This window comes from Gallinula chloropus (assembly GCF_964237585.1).
Source record: "Gallinula chloropus genome assembly, chromosome: 3".
Classification (NCBI taxonomy): Eukaryota; Metazoa; Chordata; class Aves; order Gruiformes; family Rallidae; genus Gallinula; species Gallinula chloropus.
The window spans coordinates 115144178-115171783 of NC_140087.1; the positions used below are offsets into that span (position 1 = coordinate 115144178).

At 39.1% G+C, this 27606-nt stretch overlaps 1 protein-coding gene across 2 annotated transcripts in view; it reads right to left on the reverse strand.

The window, feature by feature from the left end:
* Window positions 1–2772: 2772 nt before the first annotated feature.
* Window positions 2773–27606, reverse strand: part of ATAD2B (ATPase family AAA domain containing 2B) — a gene marked incomplete at its 5' end in the record, with an annotated part of 78508 nt that continues 53674 nt past the window's right edge. For both annotated transcript variants that reach the window (XM_084261721.1, XM_084261720.1), the window contains 5 exons: window positions 2773–3235; window positions 4504–4632; window positions 5761–5888; window positions 7483–8163; window positions 23032–23169. In XM_084261721.1, the coding sequence (XP_084117847.1) occupies window positions 3194–3235; window positions 4504–4632; window positions 5761–5888; window positions 7483–8163; window positions 23032–23169 (1118 nt within the window). In that variant the 3' untranslated portion in view covers window positions 2773–3193. The remainder of the gene's footprint in view (window positions 3236–4503; window positions 4633–5760; window positions 5889–7482; window positions 8164–23031; window positions 23170–27606) is intronic.

A 27606-nucleotide genomic window follows, 5' to 3' on the forward strand; every position in this document is an offset into this window, starting at 1 on the left:
TCGATTTAAACACAGTTCTGAATAAAACTATAGAATCCAAAATATACCATAGTTGATGAAGGAAGTCTACTTAATCCACAAAGTAGACACACGTTAATGAAACCAAACAGGACTCTCCAATGTCTAAATAACCCAATGTACAAGATACAAAAGATGCAAGTACAAGCCCAAATTCAAGCTTATGTTGTGATTACAAAATAAAATAAAAACAAAAGTAAATGACTACCAGCTGCAGGACCTGCCGTCCAGGAGACTGAAGGTAAAACCAGCGCTGAGCCACCAATTTAATTACAAAAACAAAACAAAACAAAAAAACCCAAAAAAAAGGAAGACAAGTTATTACAAAAAACAGTAATCCTATAAATACATTGGCATATGAAGAAATCAAGTAACAATACAGAGGACACAAAACAAAACAAAAAAAAATTAATCACAGGTGAGATTCAAGCTTGCAAATACAATTAACTCCATGGCCATCAACTTCACCCAAGAGCAACTGTGTATCTCCAAGACAGCCCCACCAACCCCCCTGGAGAAACCTCCCCTCTTCTGGCCGGCCACATTTCATGGACCCCAGCATAAGGACTCACACAGGAGTTTATTTGCAATTTTCACAACAAGAAACAAGGAAGAGAGGTCAATTTGTACAAACTCTTGCCAGTGCTATGTGGCAAAAAAAAAAAAAAATAATTAAAATTAAAAACATACAAAGAGTAAACAAGTTTAGACCACATGGATAGATTAACAGCTGTTTTAACTCTATAACCACCAGACATCTGTAAAGGAAAACAAAAACTGAAGTGTGGTTATTTGGGCTAGGAAGGCGAGTATTTCATTTCAGGTAAGCTGTCCACTAGAACATCTGATATCAGCTACTCTTCTCTAAAACAACATGGCAGCTCCTCAATTAGTAAAGTTGCCTCTTACGATTTTTTTCCCAACCAACAACTGACAGTAAAAATTTTCCTTTAGAAACCAGACCTTTCAGAACCACTTTTAATGCTAGGCATTAGCTCAAACTTGCTTTTCACGCTCACTGGTGACTAAAATTCTCAACTGTTTTAATACATATAAATTTATTATCTCCTTAAAAATGTATGCAGTTTTATCTTCCACAAGTGCTGCTGTTACTTGAACAAAAACTTCTTTGAGTAAGGGAAACTGGAATAAATATTTTTAAAAAATTCTGCAGCAAGAACCTGAGACTTGCAAAAAACCCCTTTATCAGAAACTTGCTACAAAAAATCTGCTACATTTTATTTAATCAAATCTTAAAGTTTGTAACAATTTCCATCAAAATACAAAATGCTGTTAATGTACGAGACACAAAAATATCTCAAACAGGTATGATGCTAATAAATACTAACCGAAACATGGAAAAAAATCCCATAATCAAATCTGAGATCAAAGAATCTCATTTAAAATGTGTTTTCTGCTTGTTTTTGTTGTTTTTAATCGCACTTTCCCACCTGAAAAATACAGTGTTTCTGCATGGGTTGCATTTAGAAGGTGTAACTAGACGTACATGAATGCTTAAAACCTTTTTCTGCCATTAGCTATAAAGAAAAACAGTGGCATTCGGGGGAGAAGACAACCTAAAATAGAATTATGTTTAACCATAATATACAAAGCACTTTGGATTACTGCAGGAGCCCAAGGCCCATGTTTTGTTACTCCGCAGCGCTACGCTACTACTAGTCGCAGAGGTGGAGACAAGTACCTTAGCTTCAGTTTGTAAATGGGAGCAGAGCGATCACAGTCCTCCATAAACACTGTTGGTTACTGAAATACAAAAAGCTGAGGTAGCTCAGTATCTCTGCAGTAGTCCAAGACTGTTTTCTCTAATCAAGAACTAATCACACTGTGTTGCATATTTCTGGAAAGAGACTTCCACTGCTGTGTAAGGACAGTCACATTGAACGGTTAACAATGTAACACCAGCCAGCTTCTCTAAAACCAGTTTCCAGGTAGGTTTGAAGTAAATCAGCCCAGGTAAAAGGTTTTAATACTGAGCCTGCGATAAAACATGTTTTTTCTTGACATTGCCTAAACTGTTCTCTCCAGTTTGCAGAAAGGAAAGGTGTTGAACTACACCAGTCTGACCCAGAGGACTGCGGTCTGAACAGCTGTCCCCCGATCCCTGTGTGAGGACCGAGTTGTGAAGTCTAGTTTAAGGTTTATTTTCCAGTGAGCTTGGGCTCCAGGACTTTGACCAACTAGAGTGTCTTCTTACCTGCACTGCACAGTCCAAGCTATATTACAAACACGGAACTTCAGAAAGAAACCTGCCAGTATTAAACTTGGTTTTCTCAAGGAACTCAAAATGGAAAACAAAGAGATGGTGGGAAAATGCTTCATTTTTAGCAACACAGAAGAGTTTTGCTGTGTAACTTGTTTTTAAAACAAATATATACCAATGAAAAAGGAATTTCACCATTTTGGTAAAGTGTGTGGCTTTTTCAGTGTGTCTTAGTTTAGTTCTGTAGAGTAAGACAGGCATTATAGAACCATAATACTGGTTGCCATCCCATGAAGAGAATACAAATCATCCTTTTGGAGATCTTCATTCTGAAGACAGCTTTCTAACATTGCCATTTGCTATAATCCGAACCAATTGATTAGCCTTATCTTTCTCAATTGACTAAAAGGCACATTAAAGGCAGTTCTAGAGAGCCTCATCTTCAAATTACTGTACATCCAGTTACTCAAGGTTCCTACCACAATGCATTCTTTAGAACAGATTTTTTTTTTGTCCATTACCCCAGAGAAGAGAATAATTGGAAAAAAAAATTAAAAAAGGTTGCCTGTTTAAAAATATTCAACTTAGATCTGCTCTTTCCAGTTCTCTTGTATGTGTTGGTCTCCACTTTATCTGAAGTTTCCCCAAAGATAATGCATGTAGAGTGAACAAGAGCAGAAATGAGAACAGTTTCTGTAGCACCAAAAATCTCCAAGCTGTGGCATTGTATTCTTTATTTATATCAGATACAATTATATGAAGTTCTGTTTGGTTCTTGTAGGCTGGTTGGTTTCAGGTACCTGAGACAATAGCACCAAATTCAACAGAAAGAAAAAGAGAGAGCACTTAAGACCAAGGCTCTGCACGTACTTGGTGCAAATGGAAACTGAATGGCTCAGAGGACTGCTCTCCCATGAGCAGTTTGAGAGGATAAACCCACCCATCTTGACGAGTTCACAGGAATGTTTCAAAAACATGAACTGTTCTTTCCATCTCCTGCAAGAGACATAGAGCATCCATTAGACATAAAAAAACCAGACACAGAAATAAAGTTATAATACATAGTCATTATTTATTGGGTGCTTTTTTAAAATAATTTTTAATCTATTTAATCTAGTTATTAAGAAACCAGACATTTCTATTTATTTGCTGCTCTCTGCTAGCAAAATATGGTAAAAGAAGTATCAGTGCAGAAAAGTGCCCTACAGTGATGGTCCATGAGAAAATCTAAGTGTATGAAGGGTCACTTACATAATTAATGTAGTCAATAAGTATTAAGAAAGCATTGCAATGGCACACTGCGTGAATTCAAGACCCTGCTGTAAACAGATCTACACACTACTGGCTGGATAAATGTCTTTTTAATCTACCTAATGTTTGGCACAGACCTCCAACATATTTTCAGGGCAAGATAGCAGATGAAAACGGTTGGAAAAGTATTTTGCACAAACTCCATAATATCCCATGCTAAGGCCTTTCCAGGTTTTGTTGTAAAATATTCATGGAGAAAAATGTTCGGTGATCCAAGTGAAAACTAGCAATTGTTGCCCTTTTTTCAGCAGGGCTGGTTATCAGGTGATTCAGCAAGCTGATCCACATGCCTCTCCAGCTAGAACCATGATGCTGGAGGGAATCTATGGCCAAAATTATAACCAGCCTATGCCAACTTAATGTCGAATACAGACAGGAGGCCTCTGACAGCAAAAGCTTCAGATGCAAAGGATGACAGCAAAGGAGACAACTGCCTCACATCATGCTGTACTGGGCTTTCCCAAGGGTATACTTAGCAACCCAGAGGAAGTGTGCAAACTTTTAAGGTCTTGTATGAAAGTCATAATCAGCAAACTGCATGGAGCAGAGCTCTGATTTTTTGGGGAGCCTAGGTATGCAAATGCAAGGAAAGGCAATTGCAGCAATATTGGCTCAGTGTGCCTGTAGCCTCTTTATATCCACTGTTAGTCATACCACAGACACAGAAATTCCTTCTACTCCATTTTTACTCTGCTAGCATGTGCTTCTTTGTGCTGCTGTATTCTCCCCTCTTTTTCCTTCACTCTTTTAGGTTAAAATCTTAATCCTTTCCTAAGTATTACTAAAAGCAACCTGGGTTTTAAGTCTAAAGGTTTTTTCTGTTTATGGATACCTTCCTCAGCCTATTTAAAGCTTCTGTCTGCTAGTACAGTAAATTGATAGAATATCTTGGATTTTGAAAAGCCAGTCTTACAAACTTCTGATGAAGAATAAATGGAACTGTACAACATCACCTCTATAAGTTGTGATTTGTCATAGTCTCTACGATGTCTGTAGATGCACTGACTGAGGAGCGAATACAATCTTTCAAGTTGGTCAACAGTCAGGTTGTCACTTTTCTTAACCACCAAATCAAGCAGTTTCTGTTGGAACAATAGAAGGTAAAAGTTAAGAGGGTTTTTATAATCATTTTTTACTTTGTAAAGACAAATCAGAAATGCAATCTCCTTCTGGACCCCTATTTTGGAGGGTCACACACATGAAACATCTGGCTACGAATACAGCCACAACACCCATGTAGATCCAAGAGGACTGAATGTCTCTTTTCACTTCTCAGCTTACACAGGCTGTTTTTTCTTGTCTTAGATTTTATACTCAGTTATAGCTGTGGCAATGCTACTTCTGTTTCAAGGATACTTCACCATATTTCACCTTGGTTAATACTTATGACAAAGCAAACCATAAAAACTGCCTTGATGGCTCATGCAGGTGTCCTGAAGAACTCGCATCAACATGAAATTGTAAGAAGGGCCAAATGGAACCCCATTTTTAACTTCACAAATGTTGAAAAATGTTACAATAAAAGAAGGGGACACACACACCACATGTAAAACTGCTCATGAACAAGAGTGTATCTTCTACAACGTAGCAGATAGTAAACGTGAAGAATTTTTTTCCTCTTAAAACACTTCTACTGTTTCCAAAGTGATTATCATCTATACTCCACAGCAACTGGGCTCTAAATTTTATACCCAGTCAAGCTAGTTTCTACAACAGAAGACAGAAAGTTTATTGTAACTTCACTTAAAAGGAGACAAAACTGAAAGAAAATTAACCAGCAGGGGTTCGGCCTATGACGCCAAAACATCAGCACACATTCCAATTTGCTTTCCAATCCACTAACAGTTCTTTCCACCAAGTGTATGGAAAAGATGATGTTAACTCCTAGTTACTAGGCACCCAGCAGTTCCTCAGTAACTGGCATGTCCAATTAACACATAAGAATACCTGAAAAACCTGCAATTAAAATAGTGGACTGCTGTGCCATTACTGGATTTGTAAAGGTAGTAATGATGGGACAGTAAGGATTCAGTAGCTTTATTAGCTTTTCAGCAAAAAAACACCGATCAACAAATCACCCTCAAAAATTACTGCTGCCTTAATATTTGTTTGCAGTCAAAAATAAAGGAAACGTTACTTTGTAGCAGAGGAAGGAAGCATTTTTATGGACAGTTTCAGTAACAGCTCAAATCGTTTTTCAGTTCCATTACCTTTAGTCTGTCATGGTCAACCACTACAGAGGGTAAGGGATCCGCTGTTTCCTCTGGGACCTGCTCCAAATTTGCAGGCTTTGACTGTTCCACAGCGACTTTCCGTGTTTTCTTGCTTTTGAATATACCTGTAATTTGAAAAACAATCTCAGTTTCTCCAAATGAACAGCTTGTTTCTTCAACTTCTTTGGTTTGGTGGGTTCTCCAGAACTAAGCAAGCACAACTGCAGAGCTGCACACTGTTCATCAGATGCACAGAACTCTGAATGTTTATAGGTGCATAGATGTGCGGCTCAAAACACACACATGAACTTGGGTCATCTTTAAAACTAAACCCCACGGTTCCAGCAGAAACCTGAACATCACAGAAAGACTTTTTCCAGTGTAACATTTCCACTTAGCAACATCAAATTATACAGCTTCTAAGTGATGTTCAGATGTTAAGCTAATGCTCCCTCTGCCTAAGTGAATCAAATCCTCATTTTTCTCTCCAAAGCATCCCATGTCTTTATTCCCATGGTAATTCTAACATCTGCTCTACTGCTGAAACTTCATGCTTTTTTGAAACATCTCTGTTTACTGCCACCTCTGTATTAAAGCCGCTGTCCAACCCTCTGGAGAACAAAATATTTTTATATCTTCTGAATCTCTCCCAACCCTCATTCATTGTTCTTCTCCTCCTAATCGATTTAAAATGCCTTTTTTCTTTTCCTGAGGACACCCTGTTATTATAACTTCCTTAATGTATACAAAATTTAGCTACTAAACTCAGAATTGTAGAGGTTCTCAACATACAGCACACATTCTTAGGACTTTAGGTCTACTCTTCTTACCCTTAGAGAAAATATGTATGTACAAACACAAACATCTATATAGAGATATTCTAGTAATTCAGATCTCTCATTACAGCTTGTTTACTTGGTAAATCTCAGTGCTAACTTTTGAAGTAAAGATTTCATTCTTTCAGATAATTCAAAAAGCTAATTAAAAAGGCAATCACACATAAGGCTTTTATTTCCCTTCCCTGAGGAAACCATGCCATTGTCTTCAAAGGACACAGCCCCTTCTTTTACGCACCACCAGGATTTCCCTTCTCTTTCTGTTATCTTTATGCTGCACTGTTACCATGTTGACTGTAACTCAAAAGCCAGATACCTTCTCCATTAGATAAACAACGGTTTATCTAGCTTTTGCCCCAAGTTAAAGTGTTTTAACTTTGCTACAAGGAAGCATTTTTAGAGGAATACATTCTGGATTTCTATGATCATTCATCCAATGTCCATTATACTTTTATCATAAATCTTTAAAACAAATAAGACAAAACATATCAAATAGATAAAAATATAGATCAGACAGAACATGTAGACTAAAGCAAGGATCATACATTTATCTGCATTGGTAATATTTTTTAAGGTTTTAATGATGGTTTAATTTTTATCTCAGTATTTACAGTATGTCCCACAAAGCCTAAAAAAATAAACAGAAAACGTCAAGTATGAAGATACACTTACTTGCCTAAAATAAGATTACAGCAAGCAAGAGTGATTTTCTAATTTATCTATGGGGAAGTAAATGTTGTAAGCATACTAATGTTCTAAATGAATAGACCACAGTTCATAAAATATTACCACATAATAATAATTTTATCATTTACAATTAAAATAATACAAATACTAACTTGCACCATAAGATAAGGAGAGAAACACTGGAATTAAGCTATACCTTCTTTGTCTGCTTCAGCATCTTTAGTTTCAATGTCTGTGCTCTGTAGTGTTTTTTCATTATTGCTGCAATGTGGTAACTCAGCTTTCACTAGATCAGCCCCTTGACTTTCACTGGAAGCTTCCATTTTCTCCTTTGGCTGATCTTCAGATGAAGATTTTTGCTTGTTACTACACCCGTCACTGTTGTCACTGGATGAAATAGCATCAATTGATTCCATTTTACCATTATGGCATGTTGGAACAGGTATACCCTCTGAGCTGTGTACTGATGTCTCTCCATTCACACAGTCCCCTTTTCTTAACTCCTTTTCAGTGCTCAGGGTAATACTGTCAGTTATTAACAAAGATTCATTTGAGCTCTCTTCTTCTGTGGATGCGAAGTTGTTTTCCTTTCCTGACGTGCCATTGTTAAGCCTCTGCTCTGCATCTATATCCATGATATCACAAGAGGATTCATCATTTGTCATAGAGAGATCTCCTGTTTCCTCCCCATTCTCCTCAATGCAGTCAGCGCTGATCTCTAACTCTCCATTTTCCAGCAATTTACTGTCCTCCCCGTGATTTTCATCATCAGCAAACTTTGCATCATCTTCATCTTTCTTTAAATTATTGACTTTCCTCTTCTTAATAATGCCTTTGCCCCACTGCGAGCGCCGCCTTGATTTCCTCCTTATTCGAACTGAATTACAAAGGGAAGAAACAAAAAAAAGAGGGGAGAAACTTTTAGATGCACAAGTACTTCTCAGTCAACAGTCTAGGATAGTAGAAGACACTGTAGTGTGCGAGGCAATCAAATGTGTTCACATTTGAAGGAAAAAAGCAAGCTGTCTGGATTTCAAAAGTGAGCAAATTACAGATACAAAAGACTTTCAGAAGTACAAAGAGCGACCACTCAGTCACACACACAATTCCTACTCTAAACCAGAGAAACAAGCACGGCTTGCCAGCCTTTCCTACTTAACGGATTTTATATATACCCATTTGTAGGTAAAACACTACAAGAAAACAGCTAAGCAAGGGCAAAGAGCTCTGTGCAGTATGAGCTCATAGGGGGTTGGACCCAATGATCTCTCGAGGTCCCTTCCAACCCCTACAGTTCTGTGATTCTGTGAGTCTTTCTCATTTGTGCAGTGCAGACTCTAAAGACCACTATTCCTGCTTTCAGAACATCAGTGGTGTGAAACAGTCATACAACAAAACAAATGCATGTGCAACCCATGGATTTATAGAGTAATGCAGGTTGGAAGGGACATCAGCAAGTCCCTAGTCCAACCTACTACCCAAAACAGCTATTCAGGCAGACCAGGTTGCTCAGGGCTTGATCCACATAATGAAAACTTCCATGGATAAAGACTAAATGACCTCCATGTGCATCCCATTCCAATGCACATTTGTCCTCAAAGTGAAAAGGCTTTTTGCCCTATATCCAGTCAGCACCTCTCACTTCAATTTCCATCCATTATCACTTTAAATACATCATCACTGTTTAAATCAGCAAAACCTCCTCAATCCTCCATTCATTCCCACATCTGTACTCAAGTTCATTGCAATGACAAAAAGGGGTTTAAAAAACGAGGGTCTTTTAGACCTGGCCCATTTTACCAACCCTGCCTACAGTAACACCACAGTAACAAAACATCTGCACTTGTGCAATGAGTTTGTAAACAGTAAGGGAATCATAACTCTTTAAACTGACCTCAGCACCAGCGCTGTATTATGCAACTCAAACCAACATAGGCATGTGACTGTTTTTCTTACTTCTGCATCCTTACTTTTTCCACTTTTCTAATTTTTTTGTGTACTTCCCATGCCTTTTTAAAAATCACATAGCAAACTTTTCAGAAAGGGCCTTCTTTTCACTAACCTATTTGCAGCAGGATACAACTAAGCCATAGATTTGCAGTATGATCAGGAAATACAGAAACAAGACCATTCGAACCTAATAATCTCGTCAATGCCCTTTTCAAGAGCACTAATAAGACACAGGTCAAAAGACTAAGGAAAAGACTGGGGAAACTGGAAGCTTCTACATTCAAATTCAAGTAACGATGCACAGTGTTCATATTTTTGCAAAACTGATGAAATTGCAGCCAAGTGATTCTAATTGAAAATCATGGCCAATAGAGATTAACAGATTTTCCTCCATTTTGAAACAAACTCCTGCATTGAACAGCTTCATAATGTCCTCAGTATTTCTAGGTTGCTTTGATTTATGGGATATTAAGTCCTAGATCTGTGCCTGCCAACCTCACACTGAGTTACAAAGATCAGTGTTCATTAAGTTGCTTTGAAGATACAAGCACTACGCAGGTACAAGTGTTGAGAATTAAATCAGAGCAGCTCAGAGAAGCACAATTGTACTTCAGAATTTCCTCCCCATGAGTGGTATATGTAAGCAGCTAGTTTAACCACTGCATTATGAATAAATCTCACCCTTTTAATTTTCAAAGCTATCTAAAGATAGTCACATTTTTGCAATGAAAACACAGTCTCACTTGGAGTGTATATCTATTATTGAAAATTGGTTTAACCTTGCCATGCAAACCCAACACACCATCAGTTCTTACTGAGAACTGTAAAATTTGAGGGGGAAATCCTCTTTCTCCAGCTATTTTGTAGATTTGCTAGCGGTTTCTCCAGCCAGGTTCAATGTTTTATTGATGACAAACTACAACCTGCTCACATCACTTTTCAGGAGCTCATGTCACCTTTCCCCAGACCATACAGGAGATTTTCATTAACAGCAGAAGCAGCAAATCTGAAACTAAAGATGGAAATATAAACTCAAAGATGAAAAAAATCCCCTATTAGGCAATTGTTTTAGCCTCAGGTCAACTCCAAAGATGAGTAAATAAAACACAAAAGGGGAGTAAAAGACTTTTAAAGCAAACTGAGTATGTCCTAAAGTGTATAAATTAATACAAATGACTAAAGTTTTAAAGCTATGTTGATTTTATCTTTTTTGCCTGACTTTGCTCTAAGAGTTGGATATAACATCAAACATATTTGACATTTATTGCATTAATGAATTGTGCTTTATATATGCTCATTATACTCATGCACTCCTTTTATCCACCCTACAAGCTCTACCTGGGATGAGAACCCATAATTTGTCTAAATACACAGGTACATTCCTAAAATCTCTAAGTGCGTGAAAAATCACGTTGAAGTAAAATGAAATTAATCCTATATTACACATTTCATTAAATTTCAAGCCTTCCTGAAGAACAGACAGCAAGTCTAGGTGAGCTCTCACTCTCATGCAGTAGTATTGAAGCATATGTTTGTACAAGTTGGGTTTTATTGCTGTTTTTAATTAGGACAAGGCAACGACAAATTTGCTGTGGAAGATGCCCTCCCCGGAGTTCTGAGGGTTACACTGCATCAAAACCAGGGAACACATGGAAGTTCTCACCTACCTCATTAAAGTATGCACACAAAAGGGAGCTTTGGTTCAAACATTGCTATTATCATAAAACTGGTGTTATGTCACAGTACTTTAAAAAAAAATAAAAGATACTTTCAACCAAGCCCCAAGGTTTAGGAAAGAACAGCATTTCATCTCGAGATACTGCAGAATATGCCCTCCTAAAACATTTAACCTTTGTACTGACAAGAACACTATCAACTTGCTTTTGGGTTTCCCCCACACTCAGCCAGTTAATGCTCAAGTTTTCTCATCCCAGACTCTTCTTAGCACTCCTTGTTGTAAGGCAGTACCATCATCACCTGAGCCACCCAGACCTATAAACACCAAGTAAGCAGCACTGCTGGTCACAAATTGTGATTCTTTTTTGACCCTGTACTTCTATAAACCAACTTTTCCTTACCTCATTCAGACAAGAGCCTTCCTGCATTCAAACCCTTACATCCCAGCCATTGAAGCCTTCTCCCCTCAGGCTTTAATCAACCCTCCTAAATCTCTCACTTGAATTTATTTACACAAGAACTGCCCACATCATTCTCAGGACCTCAGGAAGGTTCTTAGGCCCCAACCTAATATATCTTTGAGGCCATTCACTGATTTTGACCTTCTTGATCATATCAAAAGTAGACTTCTAGACCTCACATTTTTATTACCCCTTCAAAACATCCTCTCTCCCTTGCCAAATAGGCTGCACTGCTCTGTGAAAGGAACATTTTTTAGTATAGGAGAAGAAAATTTTTGTTCCTGGTAATACCATTACACAGGTTCTTCCTTTACAGAGACAGACAAGCCTCCAGGAAGAGTGAAAAGCTAAGCAAGGAACACAATATTTAAAACCAAAACCCACCATCAGTCTGCCTTCGTGTCCTGCCTGCTTCCCCCAGTAAAGCTAAGGGAATGGTACAAGTAGAAGGGGTGGTTAATGGAGCAAGGAACCACACAACCAAACGTGTAAGTGAACACCACATTTCATCATCTAGATTGATTCTCACTGTATTACTGGAAAGAAAAAAGCATGAGTGCAAGAACACCACAGACCTGAGCAGCTGTTATATGAGGCCACAAAAAGTAAAATTGCTCTGAATCCTGCAAAATAGTTGAGCATGATTCAAATAAGAAGGAGCAACCACAGGTTAAAACTGATGCAAAACTAAAGGGCTAATGGGCAGGAGCTAGCAATGGGTTAATAGATTGCTGCTAAATACAAACCTAATCTGCAGTCCCCTCTCCCCTACCTTAAAGTTGCTATTTTGTAAATGTAAGCAAGCTAGAGTAGAATCCATACTTTTTGCTTTATAATCAGTATGATTCATGACACATTGAAGCTTGCAGTAAGTAACAGAGTGGGATAGCTATTTACAGGAGAGAAACTTCTGAGTTCACTTTATTTCAAAAACTCAGAAGTATATACAACTGCAAGTTAATGCATTAACACCTTTTCAATTATTCCTTTTAAAGCTACTCATCTGCAATCTACCCATTGATACTCAGTCTTTTGGCAGCATTTGTGCCAGAGGCTGTAGAAATACTATTGTCAGAGGAATCCTGCTTTACAGAACTGAGTTTCTATAACTCAAACTATTATAATACCAATTATTCACACATGAATACGTTCACTTGCCTTCTGAATTGCTAAACTCTTCTCTCTATAATCTTCACATAACCTCTACAGATTTGCCAAGGGGATCCTCACTTCATTTCTAGCTTCTTTCTGGTTTGCTTTTTTTGTAAATCATTACTCAGAATTTTTAATGACAATAAATACCTGCTTGACCATGAGTCACACATAACCTTTCGCTCAGGTTCACATGAAGTTGGTATCAAAACCAACCAGTCCCCATTTTTTCCCCTAAGCTGCACAGTATCTGCAGACAGCATTTTTTAAAAGCGTGCTGTAATACAATGTAATTAATCAACAAATACAAATTTAGCCTAGAGTTCGTTAAGTGGCAAGTGAAGTTTCTCAGTTCTTCCATTCCTACACTGAGAGATTTAAGGGTCAGCCAGAAGATCCCTAAGCATTTCTCCCAGAGGTGGTCTCCCATGATTAAAAACCAAATAAATTCTGTATTTATTTCAGGACTAGTCCTCCAGGCATGTGTTAAGTAAAATGAAGCCTGTAGCAGACTGTCAGATAGTCTTTCCCACTGGCAAGTTCTGCCTTAAGATTCTCAGTCACACACCCCAAATAACGACAGCATCTTCTGGTGAAATAAGCACCCTTATCTAGTGGTGCACACCAACCCTGTCCCAGCCAGGGTACAGTTCTTGGATATTAAGGAACAGTGACAGTCAAAAAGCCCAAAACTATACAAACTGACAAAAAAATCTAAATCCTTCATAGATTCCTGAAGTATTTCTGCAAGATCTAGAAGTAACTGTCTCCTTTCTATTTAATATGGTCTCAGGAAAAGAGATCTTAAAAACGATGGGTGAACGATACAGAAGCTTCAAAGTTGAGGTATACACTGTTGCTGTCCCATAAATTCAGCAGAGCAGTGACAGAACTGCAGACTACAGAGCAATAAAGTTACAAGCTAGAAAAGGAAACAGACATAATTAGAAGATTCAAAGACTGCCAATCATTAACAAACAAGTTTGCTTGCCTTAATGTGGAGAAGCTCTAATGAGAAGATGTAGCAGTAAAACCAGGTATGTTTCTCTTGATACTTCTGTAGATTGACTACTACAGTATATTCAGTGCAGTACAGTGGCTAACAAGTTCACTTTGTGCTGCAGAAAAGATCCTTATATGCTGCCACATGGCTAAAAAGTCCATCAGAGAACGTGAATCCTCTGTCATTAAATGATAAAGCTCACATCCATCAAACAGTAGGTTCTCTGTGGTTACCTTTATTTCATGAAGAATTCCTGGGGATTGAAATTCCAAAGGAGATTCTCATGGCAGGCAAGATCACCATGGATCTAGATTTTGTGCCTGCAGTATCAAGAACCACTTGAAGCAATGCACGTGTTTCAAGTTTTTCTTCCATGATCAAAACCCTAAACTTCTATCTGATGTCTTGTGTGTAAAGTAACTCAAAGCCTTGAGAAAGCACTTATTACCAGCAATTTATGCTCTCTTATGCAGCATCCAGGATATCTATATATCTGCCGCAGTAATTTAGCTGCTTCCAGTAGCTCCACGTTCCTTACCAAGGGGCACTGAACAGTCCACTTGAAAGTCTCTGGAGTTTTTAGTCACAAAGTCCCAAACTGCAGTCAGAGATAAGCAGCAAGAAAGAACAGAGCACAGTTCCACAATGGCTTAAAAAGCAAAACGAGGTGCCAGCTTCCACTAACAGACAAAGCCATTTCTCCCTCCAAAGCCAGCTACAGCAATTCTACTACCTCATTTGTACCGGCACTACTGTTCCTGCAGTAAAACAGATAAGGGAACTAAATCTGTCTGAAATATTGTAATTTTTTTCTGGGGTAGTTTTCAACATCTTCAGTTCCCCAACTGAGCTATTTCCAACTCAGGAATGATGGTGCTGGCACAGAGGAAATGCAACCACTGAAAAAGCAAGGCAGCACCTTTGGTAGTAACCTGCAGCTTTGACCAGCTCAAAGTGACTGTGGAACTAACCTGTGAAAGACATTCTCTTCACCCAAGGTGAAGGACACTCAGGGCACAGACCTGGCAAACACATTTAAAATCTGCATGCAACAACTTAACACCTTTATGATCTTCACCAGTATGCTACTTAGCATCAGTTTATGCTACGGAAACAAATACTTGGAGAACCTGACAAGGAGGAGTCAAGTTGCAGAAGGAGGAGATGAAATGTGCTTAAAAAATACAATCTTGGCTGCAGTACCCGCAGTATTTTCTCACTCTAATGAACTGCTTTCCCTTACCATCCCCTAGAAGGCTCTCAGTTCAAGCTCTTCCCAATATTTCTCAAAAAACTCTTCCAAAATCTTCTGTTCCTCCCCACCCCAGCCAAACACCACGCCTGAGGTGTGCATGCCATTCCTGGCCAATACGACGTTTTAAATGATCAGGCCACGCAGCCAGGCAGAACAGGTTACTACCACTTTCAATCTATCACCTCTTCCTTCAGCAGATGTGTGGATTTATCCAGCTACCAATTTTCACAAAGTCTTTCAGCCCTCAACTCCTGTCAAGTCTGTCTGAACCCAGCTAAATGATTCAAAAGCTATTAGGGGAGCAAAGATGGACAGAGAACACAGGTGCTATTTGCTTGGGAAACCAAGTTAAAAATGTAATTTATATGAAACCAGGGTAATTATGTTAGCAAAGTGCATGACAAGTTTTATACTTTCCACCTGTATAGATCTGCTTGTTTTCCCTCTGCTCAGTAGCTCTGTACGACACCAACCATTACAGCTATTTACATTTTTGGTATGTTCAGCTGGCTCTTAGGCTGCTGAATGACACCTGCCCTGCTGCAAAAGAGCTGGGAACAACGCAAAGGTCACCTGCAACTTCACAAGCAGAGAAGAGGCTATCACTCTAATTGAAATCATTCAATGGAGTTTACCGTACTCGTTTATATTACATATCTGAAAGGCTCATGGCTGCTGGCTGGTTTCTGTGTCAAGGAGACAAAACCAGAAAAAAAATAAATACAAAGAAAACTGAAGTTAAGAGATCACAGAATCACAGAATGTTAGGAGTTGAAAGGGACCTCAAAAGACCATCTAGCCCAACCTCCCTGCTAGAGCAGCATCACCCAGACTAAATCACACAGGAATGCACCCAGGTGGGTTTGAATGTCTCCAGAGAAGGAGACTCCACAACCTCTCTGGGCAGCCTGTCCCTGTGCTCTGTCACCCTCACAGTTAAAAAGTTCCTCCTTATATTCACGTGGAACTTCCTCTGCTCCAGCTGCACCCATTGCCCCTTATACTGTCACTGGGCATCCCCGAGAAGAGCCTGGCTCCATCCTCCTGAATCTCACCCTTTACATATTTATAGACATTAATAAGGTCACCCCTCAGTCTCCTCCAAGTTAAAGAGGCCTCAGCCTGTTCTCATGAGGAAGGTGTTCCACTCCCTTAATCACCTTGGTGGCCCCTGCACTGGACTCTTTCAAGGAGCTCTATGTCCTTCTTAAACTGAGGGGCCCAGAACTGGACATGACATTCCAGGTGCGGTCTCACCAGAGCAGAGTAGAGGGGGAGAAGAACCTCTCTTGACCTACTAACCACCCCCCTTCTAATACACCCCAGGATGCCATTGGCCTTCTTGGCCATGAGGGCATATTGCTGGCTCATGGTCATCCTGCTGTCCCCCAGGACCCCCAGGTCTCTCTCATCTATGGTGCTCTCCAACAGGCCAGTCCCCAACCTATACTGGTACCTGGGGTTGTTTTTCCCTAGATGCAAGACCCTACACTTGCTCTTGCACACCTCAGGTGTGGTGTATCCTCTGTCCTGTTCAGCTGGAGTGGGAAGGAACAGAAATGGGTAAAAAACACAAAAAAAGTCAACAACCTCTGCAGACATACATTGAGTCTTTAAACAATTTCAAGCAAACACTACCACAGTTTTCAAAGGGGAGGAAGGAATAAGATGTATCTAAAAGATCTGAAAACTGTTACTTATTACATCACTTGTACATACTAGTTAGGGGGGAAATCATGATAGAACTCATTAAGAAAACCTTTTTCTAAAAAGTCTCTTTTTACCATGCCAATAAAGGTGGTGATAATGCTTTCAGGAAAATGTTCTTAAGAGAGACTGAGCAATCTTGTAGGACTGAGTTAGAAAGGAGATGAGAAACAAGAGACTATAAAGAAGTCACTGATCAGATAAATTGTAGGACCCTCTTTGCACTTTGTCAGAGAAAAAAAAAGACATTTGATTAATTCATGAGGTATTTAACAGTGAAAACCAGAAAATTTCTTTGCCACTAGGCATCACCAATTCCAAAAGTTTGATGGGCTCCCAAAAAAGATCAGGGAGTCAGGATTTATTAGAACTCCCAAAAATTCAGCAAATGGCATTTTAAATTAGAAAAAGTACAAAGTCTACAGGATTTAAAAGCACTGGCAAGCAATTCAAAATCAGCTAAGCTGCTATTTCCTTCAAAATCAGGCATAAAAAGAGAAAACATTCTCAAATTTTTGTAACTTACTTGAAGCCAGCATCAGATCGAGGAGATTAAACACAGAATGCCAACACCACCTCTACCCAGAACAGAATGATAGAGAAAAAAGGAGACACGGTTGTCCCACCTCTAAGTAAAGATTTCTTCAAATTCCAGAAACTAATTTATAATGGTTTTTCAAATTCCAGTACTTGCTTCTAATCTCAAGTGAGAATTAGCCCAAGTCAAATCCCTTTTCTGGAGAGCAGGAAAAGAAAAGAGTAGCAAGTGTAGGATTTGCAGCTACCAGATTTTAATGGTAGCATCTGGATGACTGTTACTGTGTCAGTATCCAAATTCTGAATCCAAATTCCGAACTAGTACAAAAGGCAGAAAATAGTTAAAAACATAAAACCCATATGGCATCTGCTCTGCCACGTCCTTTGATAAGGTATTACTGTGGTCACATGAAAGCCTGAAGTACAGCAATCGCAGGCACCACTGTATCAGAGAGGTCAAAGAGACTAAACAGATAAAAATCAAAGCGTGAGAATCAGTTTGAGAAAGATTATAAACAAAGACTTCTCCTTTCTGAAAGTCTTTTAAAAAAAAAAATATTCCTGCCACTATAAAGCAGAAACAGAGTTTATTATGATAGCCAAGATGCCCATTTAGCAAACAAACAGAAAACCAACCAATAACCCAAAGAGGCACACAAGATCTTTATTTATTTAGTAACTAGATTTTGTATATCCTTGCTTGATCTCCCTAGAGTTCTTTCTACGAAGACCAATATTCTAATTACTGGGGAAAGTTAGCAGCATGTTTACTTCATATTTATAAAATGGCTTTTATGTAAAACTTACATTTTCAATACTTCACACAACAAAACATATTTTAATTTTTTTATTTGCTCCAAATGCTGTTTTCACAGCTACCATATTCATCACAGAGCATAAAAGTAATCTTCCCTAGGAAGAACACATAAAATCTGCAGTCTATCACTACAATATATTACTGTTAAATACTGGAAAAAAGAGCGAAGCATGTAAAACCAAATCTTCCCCATACAGTTTATTTCTAGGTAACACTAAAAGAAGCAACTGCAAGACAGTAAAATAATATGCAACATACTCCATCTACTGGCAAAATAGAGCAGTAGGACAGAATTTTACTACACAGCATCCAATAGTTAAAGAGATGCTACTGTTTTAGATGCTATTGTGCACCTAAACCACTAAGTATGATTACTTTACCAGACACATCAAACTGCACATTGCTGGTAGCTTCCTTCTCCCCACGTGTACATAAAAGAAAGGAGAGCCTTCTCATAAGTGCCCAGTGACAAGAGGTAATGGGCACAGATTAAAATGGAAAACATTCAATTCAAAATTAAGAAGAATAAATTATTGTGAGAATGCCCAAGCACAAGAAGAGGTTTACCAGGCATGTCACGGAGACTCCATGCTTGGAGATACTCAAAACACGACTGAGCACAGCCTGGAGAAACCAGCTCTAAGCAGGGGATGGTGACTGGAAGAAAGGCACTGTTGTGTACATTTTTTAAAAAGATGACCCAGGGAACTACTGACCTGTCAGCCTCACCTCTGTGCCTGGGAAGATCATGGAACAAATCCTCCTATAAGCTATGCTGAGGCAAATGGAAGAGGGGGAGGTGATTGGAGACGGCTTGATTTCACCACGGGCAAATCCTGGCTGACCAATATAAAGTCTGGTGGCTTTCTATTATAGGGTGACCACATCAGTGGACACAGGAAAAGCAATGGATGTCATCTATTTGGACTTCTGCAAGGCCTCTGACACAGTCCCCCACAACTACCTCCTCTCTAACCAGAGAGATATGGATTTGATGGGTGGACTGTTCAGTGGATAAGGAATTGGTTGGATGGTCACATCCAGAGAGTAGTCATCAATGGCTCTAAGTCCGGATGGAGATCTTGGACAAGTGGTGTCCCTCAGGGGTCTGTACTGGGACCAGTATTATTTAGTATCATCATCAATGATATTGATGGTGAGGGTGAGTGCACCCTCAGCAAGTTTGCAGATGACACCAAGCTGAGTGGTGCAGTTGACACACCAGAAGGACAGGATGTTATCCAGAGGGACCTGGAGAAGCTCGACATGAGCTGACAATGTGCGTTCACAGGCCAGAAGGGCAACCGTGTCAGAAGGAGCATGGCCAGCAGGTCAAGGGAGGCAATTCTCCCCCTCTGCTCCTGTAAGACCTCACCTCAACTACTGTGTCCAGTTCTGAAGTCCCCAACATAAAGAGGACATGGAACTGTTGAAACAGGTCCAGAGAAGGGCCACGAAGAAGATTAATGGGCTGGAGCACCTCTCCTGTGAAGACAGGCTGAGAGAGTTGGACTTATTCAGCCGGGAGAAGAGAAGGCTACAGGGAGACCTTACAGTGGCCTTTCAGTACCTGAAGGGTGCCTATAAGAAAGCTGGGGAGGGACTTTTTAGAAGGGCAGGGAGTGATAGCATGAGGGGGAATGGTTTTAAATTGGAAGGGGGTAGATTTAGATTGGATATTAGGAAGAAATTCTTCACTATGAGTGTGGTGAGGCACTGTAACAGGTTGCCCAGGGAGATGGTGGATGCCCCCTCTCCCTGGAGGCGTTCAAGGCCAGGTTGGATGGGGCCTTGAGCAGCGAGGTCTAGTGAGAGGTGTCCCTGCCCATGGCAGGGGGGTTGGAACTCCATGATCTTTAAGGTCCTTTCCAGTCCTAACCATTCTTTGATTCTATGACCTCCAGAGGTTCCTTCCACCCACAGCAATTCTGTGATTCTATCATCATACAACTACTTACATCAGGCTTTTGACCTATGTCCCACACAGTCAGCATGGAAACATTTTAAATTATCTGTAGTAGAACTCTCCCAAATAGATTTTCAGCAACTTCTAGTAACGCAATATTCATCTGCACTGTGATACACCATCCACCACCAGTGTGCTTTCAACAAGGGAAATGGAAGTCGCAGATTAAATCTAACCCAGGAACATGTATCATCATGTCTTCAAACAGAACAACAATTTTGTGCCATATTTCTTGCAGCCCATCAGGTCTAATCAAATTAAAAAATAATTGTAAATATATTGAGGAAAAAAACCCCAATGTAGTAATATGGAATTAAAAACCTAAATTAAATATCTCACAGAACGTATCAACTCAGAAAACAAACCAGCATGTGATAAACTAATTCTCATTCTCTATTGTGCAAGACCTGAACAGTAAACAGGGCTTCAAACTGCAGAAGGCTGCTGCAGTGTCTGTAGTCCACTCTGGTTTTAGAGAAGATGCTTGACAATGATTTCCTTTGGGGTTCTCAAGTGTTTCATCTCAACTGCCCTTTTTGCAGCTATTTTCTAAAATACTGTAAACAAAGCTCCTAAAAAAATAGTTTAATCTGGAAAAAAAGTGTTCTGATCGGTGATTTTTTTTTCTTAGATTTATCTACAGAAAAAATTAATTGGAGTTAAAATAACAGAAAAAAATGGAAATTTTTAAGAATTATTAATTGCCAAGTACAGTTTTTAATCTTGTGTAATTAAAATACATAAATCATTGTCCTTGTTACTCTGCTCGTTTAATATATTTTAGTCCTTAAAAAAAAATATTAGTTCTTAACTATCAAAAAATTCCACTCTACCTCTAAAATCACCTCTGTTCAGAAATCCCTTCTAAACTTGTTTCTCTCATATATACAATCATAATCCACCATGTAATTTGCTGCTATGAGCTCCCTACAATCCGCTCAGTTCTGCTCTCACTTTACTCCAACTCTTTCCTCCAAAAAGCCTTCTAAGACTGGAAACTGGGAAGAGAAACAGTCTCCACTGAACTTACATCAACCTTTAAGTGTGCCTACTTGAATCCTGTCTGCAGACTTCTGATTGCTTGTCAATTCCCAGTTCCCTCTCTTGATTATCAGATTCATCACATCTCTCTTGGACTTTCCCAGACTCAGCCTCAAAAGGCAGGTTTTCATTTGATCATACTCCCAAACACCACTAAGCCTCAAAATTTCTTGGCTTCCAACCCTAACATAAAACACTAACAGGAACAGTGCCTTAACTAACTTCTTTTTTTGTTTACACACAGAAACACTGGCAGCTTTCTTAAGTCACTGGCTCCAGTTTTCATATGGAGAAGTCATCAGGTGAAGAAGACAGCAGAGTCACCAGAGCCACTTTTTATACAAGTCTCCAGTAATGGCTATGTCTCATCCCAGGAGACATCCAGCTTATAGGTCTATAAACCCTACCGCCTCCTGCAGAGTATGTAGAGCCTGGAAAGAGCTCTGTACATCAGCCAAGTGAGAATCTCCATGTGGATGTTTTGGGGTTTTTTTTGGGGGGGTGGATAACACAAAATTAAAAAACTTTTTCCCTCCTCTCTCTGTTTCTGCACAAGCTGCCAAATGAATAAAGAACAGCTTGGATCCACATCATCCATTTATTATGTAACAGTTTATTCAAGCCATAACTCTGTACGATTGACTTTAATTCCTTTAACAGAAGAAATTACAGCTTGAGGAAATAAAACCATACACCTCTAATTAATTAAACTATTTGACATCAACACTATCATTCATATATAAACAATGTTCATCTCTGGGCAGTTATCATCATGCTTAGAAAACTTTCTCATCAAGAAAAAAGCACTATGAAGGAGAGCAAGAAGATCCAATGAAAATCTGTCAGCTCCAATATATTAGTTTTGTCTATTAAGCAATAATTGATAATGCTATTAATAATAAATTAATAATGGATTCCACATATTCAGCAGGAAAGCCATGCACAACTATCAGTATTCAAAAGAAGTCTGGCCAACAGATGAAAAGAGGTGATTCTGCCCCTCTGCTCTGCTCTGGGGAGACCTCATCTGGAGTGCTGTGTCCAGCTCTGGAGCCCTCAACAAAAGGTGGATATGAACCTGTTGGAGAGTGTCCACAGGAGGCCACAAAATGATCAAAAAGCTGGAGCAGCTCTCCTAGGAAGACAGGCAGAGCATTGGGCTTGTTCAGCCTGCAGAAGAGAAAGCTCCAAGGGGACCTTATAACAGCCTCCCAGTACCTGAAAGGTGCTTTTAAGAAAGCTGGGGAAGAACTGCTCGTGAGGGCATGGAGCACTAGGATGAGCGGTAATGGTTTTAAACTAGAAGAGAGGAGATTTAGGTTGGACATTAGGAAAAAATTCTTCACTATTAGGGTGGCAGATCACTGAAAGAGGTTGCCCAGAGAGGCAGTGGAGCCCCATCCCTGGAGATATTCAAGGCCAAGCTTGATGGGGCTCTGAGCAACCTGATCTAGTGAAGGTATCCCTGCTTACTGCAGGGGGGTTGGACTAGATGACCTCTAAAGGTCCCTTCCAACCTTACACATTCTATTATTCTATATCCCTCATACTCACTTCCCTCTTAGTCTTTGTTTATAAAAAACTGTTGTGTATTTACCTGTTCTAGCAAGTTCCCCCAAAAATAATTCGTGGCGCCTCTGAATACCTCACCACAGTTAAAGTCACTCACAAATCCAGAGATCTTGATCAATTAACTGGACTAATCCAGTAGACTTCCATGAGAGTATCTTACCATCCTCCAATAACGGGTAGCAACTATTGAAACTCAGGTGCCATAAAGGAAAATGAAATTTGACTTGTAGTTTTTTCTAACTTTCAGCATGACACTGTATGTACTGAAAATAGGAAGCGAATTACTATAGTGCATGAGTGGATGAAGCAGCTTGTCCATATGTACCTCTGGACACACAGAGCAAACAAATCTTAACACTTATCAAACAGATAAAACCAATCTTCTCATTGGATCAAATGCACCTCATACTGAAAAGTCGTTTACAAAGAAATATGTTATTATTCCTATTACCAAAAAAAAAAAAAAAGAGTATTTCCTCAAGTTTCACATTTTTAAAGCCTATAATTACTTCTGGAAATAACAAGTAAACAGTAGTAGAGACACATTTGTAACGTTTGCCATCGGAAGTACCTCTAATTTTGTACAATTATCACCCAAGGTACTTACACGCACATTTATTTGCAGAGTTGGGCCACACGGCCATTGTGGGTTTCTGTTTGTTCCGAAATGCCTCTTCAACTCTGGCTTCTGTTTTCCGTACAGTGGAACCATGAGGATTTATTTGTTCTGCTGTTACTGATAAGCCTGCATACAGAAGATAAACATACCTATTTAAATAAACCAAGCTGCATAAAACTGTTGAATTAAAGAAAGCAACGTTAGAATACTATGCTGCAATAAGAATACATCAACTAATATTTAGCTGGACATTTAAAACAATGATTAGAATCAAGAATATTTGCGTTTTGCTGACAAAATAACTTTCTGGTTGCACGGTCTGAACATTGTCAGCTCTGACACATTAGAAAAATGTAACTGCCTCTCACACTTGGATCCCTAAGGACTGAATTCTTCTATCCATATTTCCTCTACAAAACAAATTCTTATTGACAGTTTCAATTTTTCTTGATTTTAAACAGATGATTTAAAATAAGTGGCAATTCATAACAGCATTGTATGCCATATCACAAAGAGTATCAGAATAAAAACCTTGTATTGTCACCATGATCTATGTTATGTAAAATAGATCCATTTCAGAGTCAATATGAGCTCTTAGATTAAGAAAATGCAATTCTGCTTTTAACAAATAGTCTGGTTTGCCTTCTGCAATATAAGTCGATCTCCAGCTTCTCCTATTTCATCAGGATTTAAATTAAATTCTGAAAATGCAAACTTTCATATTGGTTAAGCACATTTTAAAGACATAATAAATCTCTGAAGTTTCCTATTTGTGAACTAGAATTTCCTGTCCATCCACTAAAAGACTCTTCAAAACGGTACTCCAGGTCTCCAGAAGTAACCAGAATGGAGTCATCAAGAGCTGACAAGAAGCTCTGAAACGGATGGATGTGGAAATTAAAAGATTCACATGGAACTCTCACCTAATGGTTAGTAATTGCAGCAGAAGTTTCTAGATATCGTTACAAATCTTTTAAGCTGCATATTAAACACATTTCATTACTCAAAACATCCACCACTTCTACCTTGTTACCTGTTGGCTTCAACAAGAAGCTGCAAATTGCAATAATCTAGTGTAGTTTATTCTTAATTATCAACTTCAAAATTGCTATTCTTAGATTTACTGCCTTGCAACAACAGCACCTCATTTCAGCATGACAAGAACAAGAAATCCTATTTTAACTGCTAGATACTAATTTTATGATACAGTTTATCATTCTGTTACACTGCAGTGCTTCTTTGGGGACTGGTCACCAGTCTCAGTATTGAACAGAAACGGAAGATCTGTCAGAAAAACAGAAAAGTTGTGGAAAAAGAAAGCAAAGTAGAAAATAGCAATCTTACATAGCTTTAAAATGGAATGTAAGTAGCTTGCCAAGAGAATTGTGAAGAAAATGGATATGTAGCATTTTAGCCTTAACCCTCATCTTCAGTATCCTGGAAATAAATTAAGAGCTAATACATGACACCTTTCAGAAAATCAATGGCTTTTCAACTGGGTAAAGATTAAAAAGCCTACAGTAATGTCACTTGCCTTCCAAACTCTTCTGATTCCAGACAGAATCACTTGATAACATTTCCAGTGAATGTATTAGAAGTCTCATACAGATCAGTTTCCTCAATTCCATCCAAATCTCATGTTGAAGTCTTTCCAAATACAGCCAAGAAACTGCTGGCCAAGATCTAACAGAGTACAGGCTATGTTCTTTTTGTCAGAACACAAAGTCCCTTTCTGATGACCACAGCCATCCCCACTGACTCAATCTGTGACTGCAACACTACCATGACCTCTTCCGAGAAGGTATTAATACAGTTTTTATATTCAGTCCAGGAACAACCAGTAGGTATCACATGATGAACCCAGTCTAAGGTAGGACCCTTCGAGGTGAGTCTAGACATGTAGGCAGAGAAACATGGACACTGTTTGGGGTTGTTCCCATGAGAGTGTACACAAGCCTGTACACTGGACCTTTTAAAACAAGATGAAAAGCTCAGGGTACTCCAAGCTGAAGAGTGGTCCAGTGTGCATCATACAGTGCATCACACTTGCTGTGGCTGCAGTCTCAACATTCATTCAAGAGCTTGCTTGGACATCTCTTGCTGATATTGTAAGTACTTAAGGGTTCTGTTCCCCACCACTTTGTGTCACACATTGGGGTCAGACAACAAGGCTGGCTGCTCAATTCAGTGTTATTTCATCAGGTAGCTTTACTCAACCTTACATTTAGGTGACCATTTGGCCAAAGGTTTAGGACAGCGAAAGGCTTACATGTTTTCCTCAAGTATTTCCTCACTGAAACATTCCATTATTTCAAAATCTACTCTTATTACAAAACAGGTGGAAAAGAGGAGGAGAATCTGGGGATCACTTCTATACCTGACCATCTGGTAATCAAAGAAGAATGTGGACATCCAATCAAAAGAAGAAAATGGAAGTATACGCTTCTGTCATCCCTTGTCCAAAGTGTTCTGAAACAAAGTCTAGACCTGCAGATCACTGATTTTGCTGACCTGCTGTGTTGCTGAGCATATTCTGTAGAGCAAAATGTGTGTGATGGCAAGGTGAATCAGCATTCACATCCCTTCCATCTATTACAAAGAACACTGCCAAGACTACACACCTGAAGTGCCATCTTCTACACTGTTCTACACTACAATCTTTGACACAACTCCTGATCCAGAGACAAGACAATCTCTTGGGCTCTCCTGACAGCATGGGGTTTCCTCAGACCTCAAGAGACTTTCTTTACTCATAACCAGCTAATCTAATACAGCTTCTTCCATGCATTCCAGATTGTCTGCCCTTGCTAAACCAGTAGTAACCTTAGCCTTCCACATTCTGCAGCTGAACCAGCTGCAGGGCTCTTATGTTCTTGAAACCACAACACGGTCCAGAAGCAGGAGCTTCTTTGAAATGTGACTTGCAGGTATCTGTGACACTAAGAGTTTCCATGCCAATGCATAGAATGCACTTTGAAAACTGTCCATTGTTGTATGTGACTTCCTGTCACTCACAAACAACTAGTACCTGCTACAGGTGATCCTGCTTTAGCTGGAAGGGGTTGGACTACATGATTTCCAGGGGTTCCTTCCAACCCTGACCATTCTGGGATTTGTGTCACCTACCTTTATCTGAAGGTACACTAACCACCATCAGACACCAGTACTACCTTCTTTTTCTGATTTCACAAGTTCATTGTTTGCCACTATGAACTTTCACTTCTAAAACCCCACCTCTTGCAACAGGATCTGCAGGTTTTGGCCCCCCAAATATCTATTACTTGGCCACTGTCACAAGAAGGGCAGTATAACAGTCAGCTCTTGCAAAGACTTGAAAAGAGGTACTACAAGCTATATGGTCATCCTTTGTAACAAAGATCTCTTACAAACAGTTAGTTTAACCTCAGAAGCAATAACCTTTAACAATCATGAGGGACTTGTAATGGATAATTAACTGAGCATAGCTCACAGCATGACACTATGGCAAGAATTGTGAATATTTTTATACTTCTAATAGAAAAGTACAGAGAGGAAATGAAGGCATTATGTTAGTTCTATTTTACAACCACAGTGAGTTACAATTGGCTCTCTTATCCACAATTCAAGATACACATTGGTAGTTTGTACAGAAATTAGACCCAAAAAAATGCACGACTGAATGGGAAAATAAAAGGAAGTTTCCTTTTTAACCTGAAGAAGAGAAAGCCTAGAGATACTTGCATAGTTCAAAGAAATATATTAATAAAGGTTCTTAATCTACTGACAGAGATATTTCAAGAACCAGCAGCTATAAGTTAAGACCAGCCAAATTCAACCCAGAAATCAAATAATGCAGTTTTTTACCAAAGCAGGAGGCAAAGCGGGAAACAACTTGCCAAGATAAAGCTGGAATTATTGAAATCAGCAATCCCTAAATCAGCATGAAGTTTTATTATAAAACTTCTAAGTGTTTCTAAAAGTGGTTTTTCAACCATTTTTGACTTTCAGAACTTTAGAAGTTTTCTATGCATGTACAGAATCTTTCATGAAAACAGAGCCCTTCTAGGAATACGTTTGGGCTTCTGATTGCCAGCTATGGTTACTTCAGAAGCTGTCAAGAGACCTGGAGGTCTATGAACTACAGGTTGAAAAGAACTGCACTAATTTAAACAAAAAGTAGTCAGGGATGTTCTCCAATGTAGGGGAATGTATTTCCTGATTCTGAACTATTAGATTGGACTATTAGATTATCAGCTTTATGTTCCCCTCAAATGTGGATGCAATAGTTGTTTCTTAATCCAAAAAAATCAACATTTCACCAAAAATACATTTATGCACATGCCCGGATGAATTGACAATCACAGAATCATATAAAATTTGGGTTGGAAGGGGCCTTTAAGAGTCCTATAGTTCAAGTCCCTTGCAATAAGTAGGGATATCTTCAACTACATCAGGCTGATCAGAGCCATATCCAAACTGACTTTGAATGTTTCCACAGATTGGGCATCTTCTACCATGCTGGGCAATGTGCTGCAGTGCTTCACCACTCTCACAGTAAAGAATTTCTTCCTCACACCAAGTCTA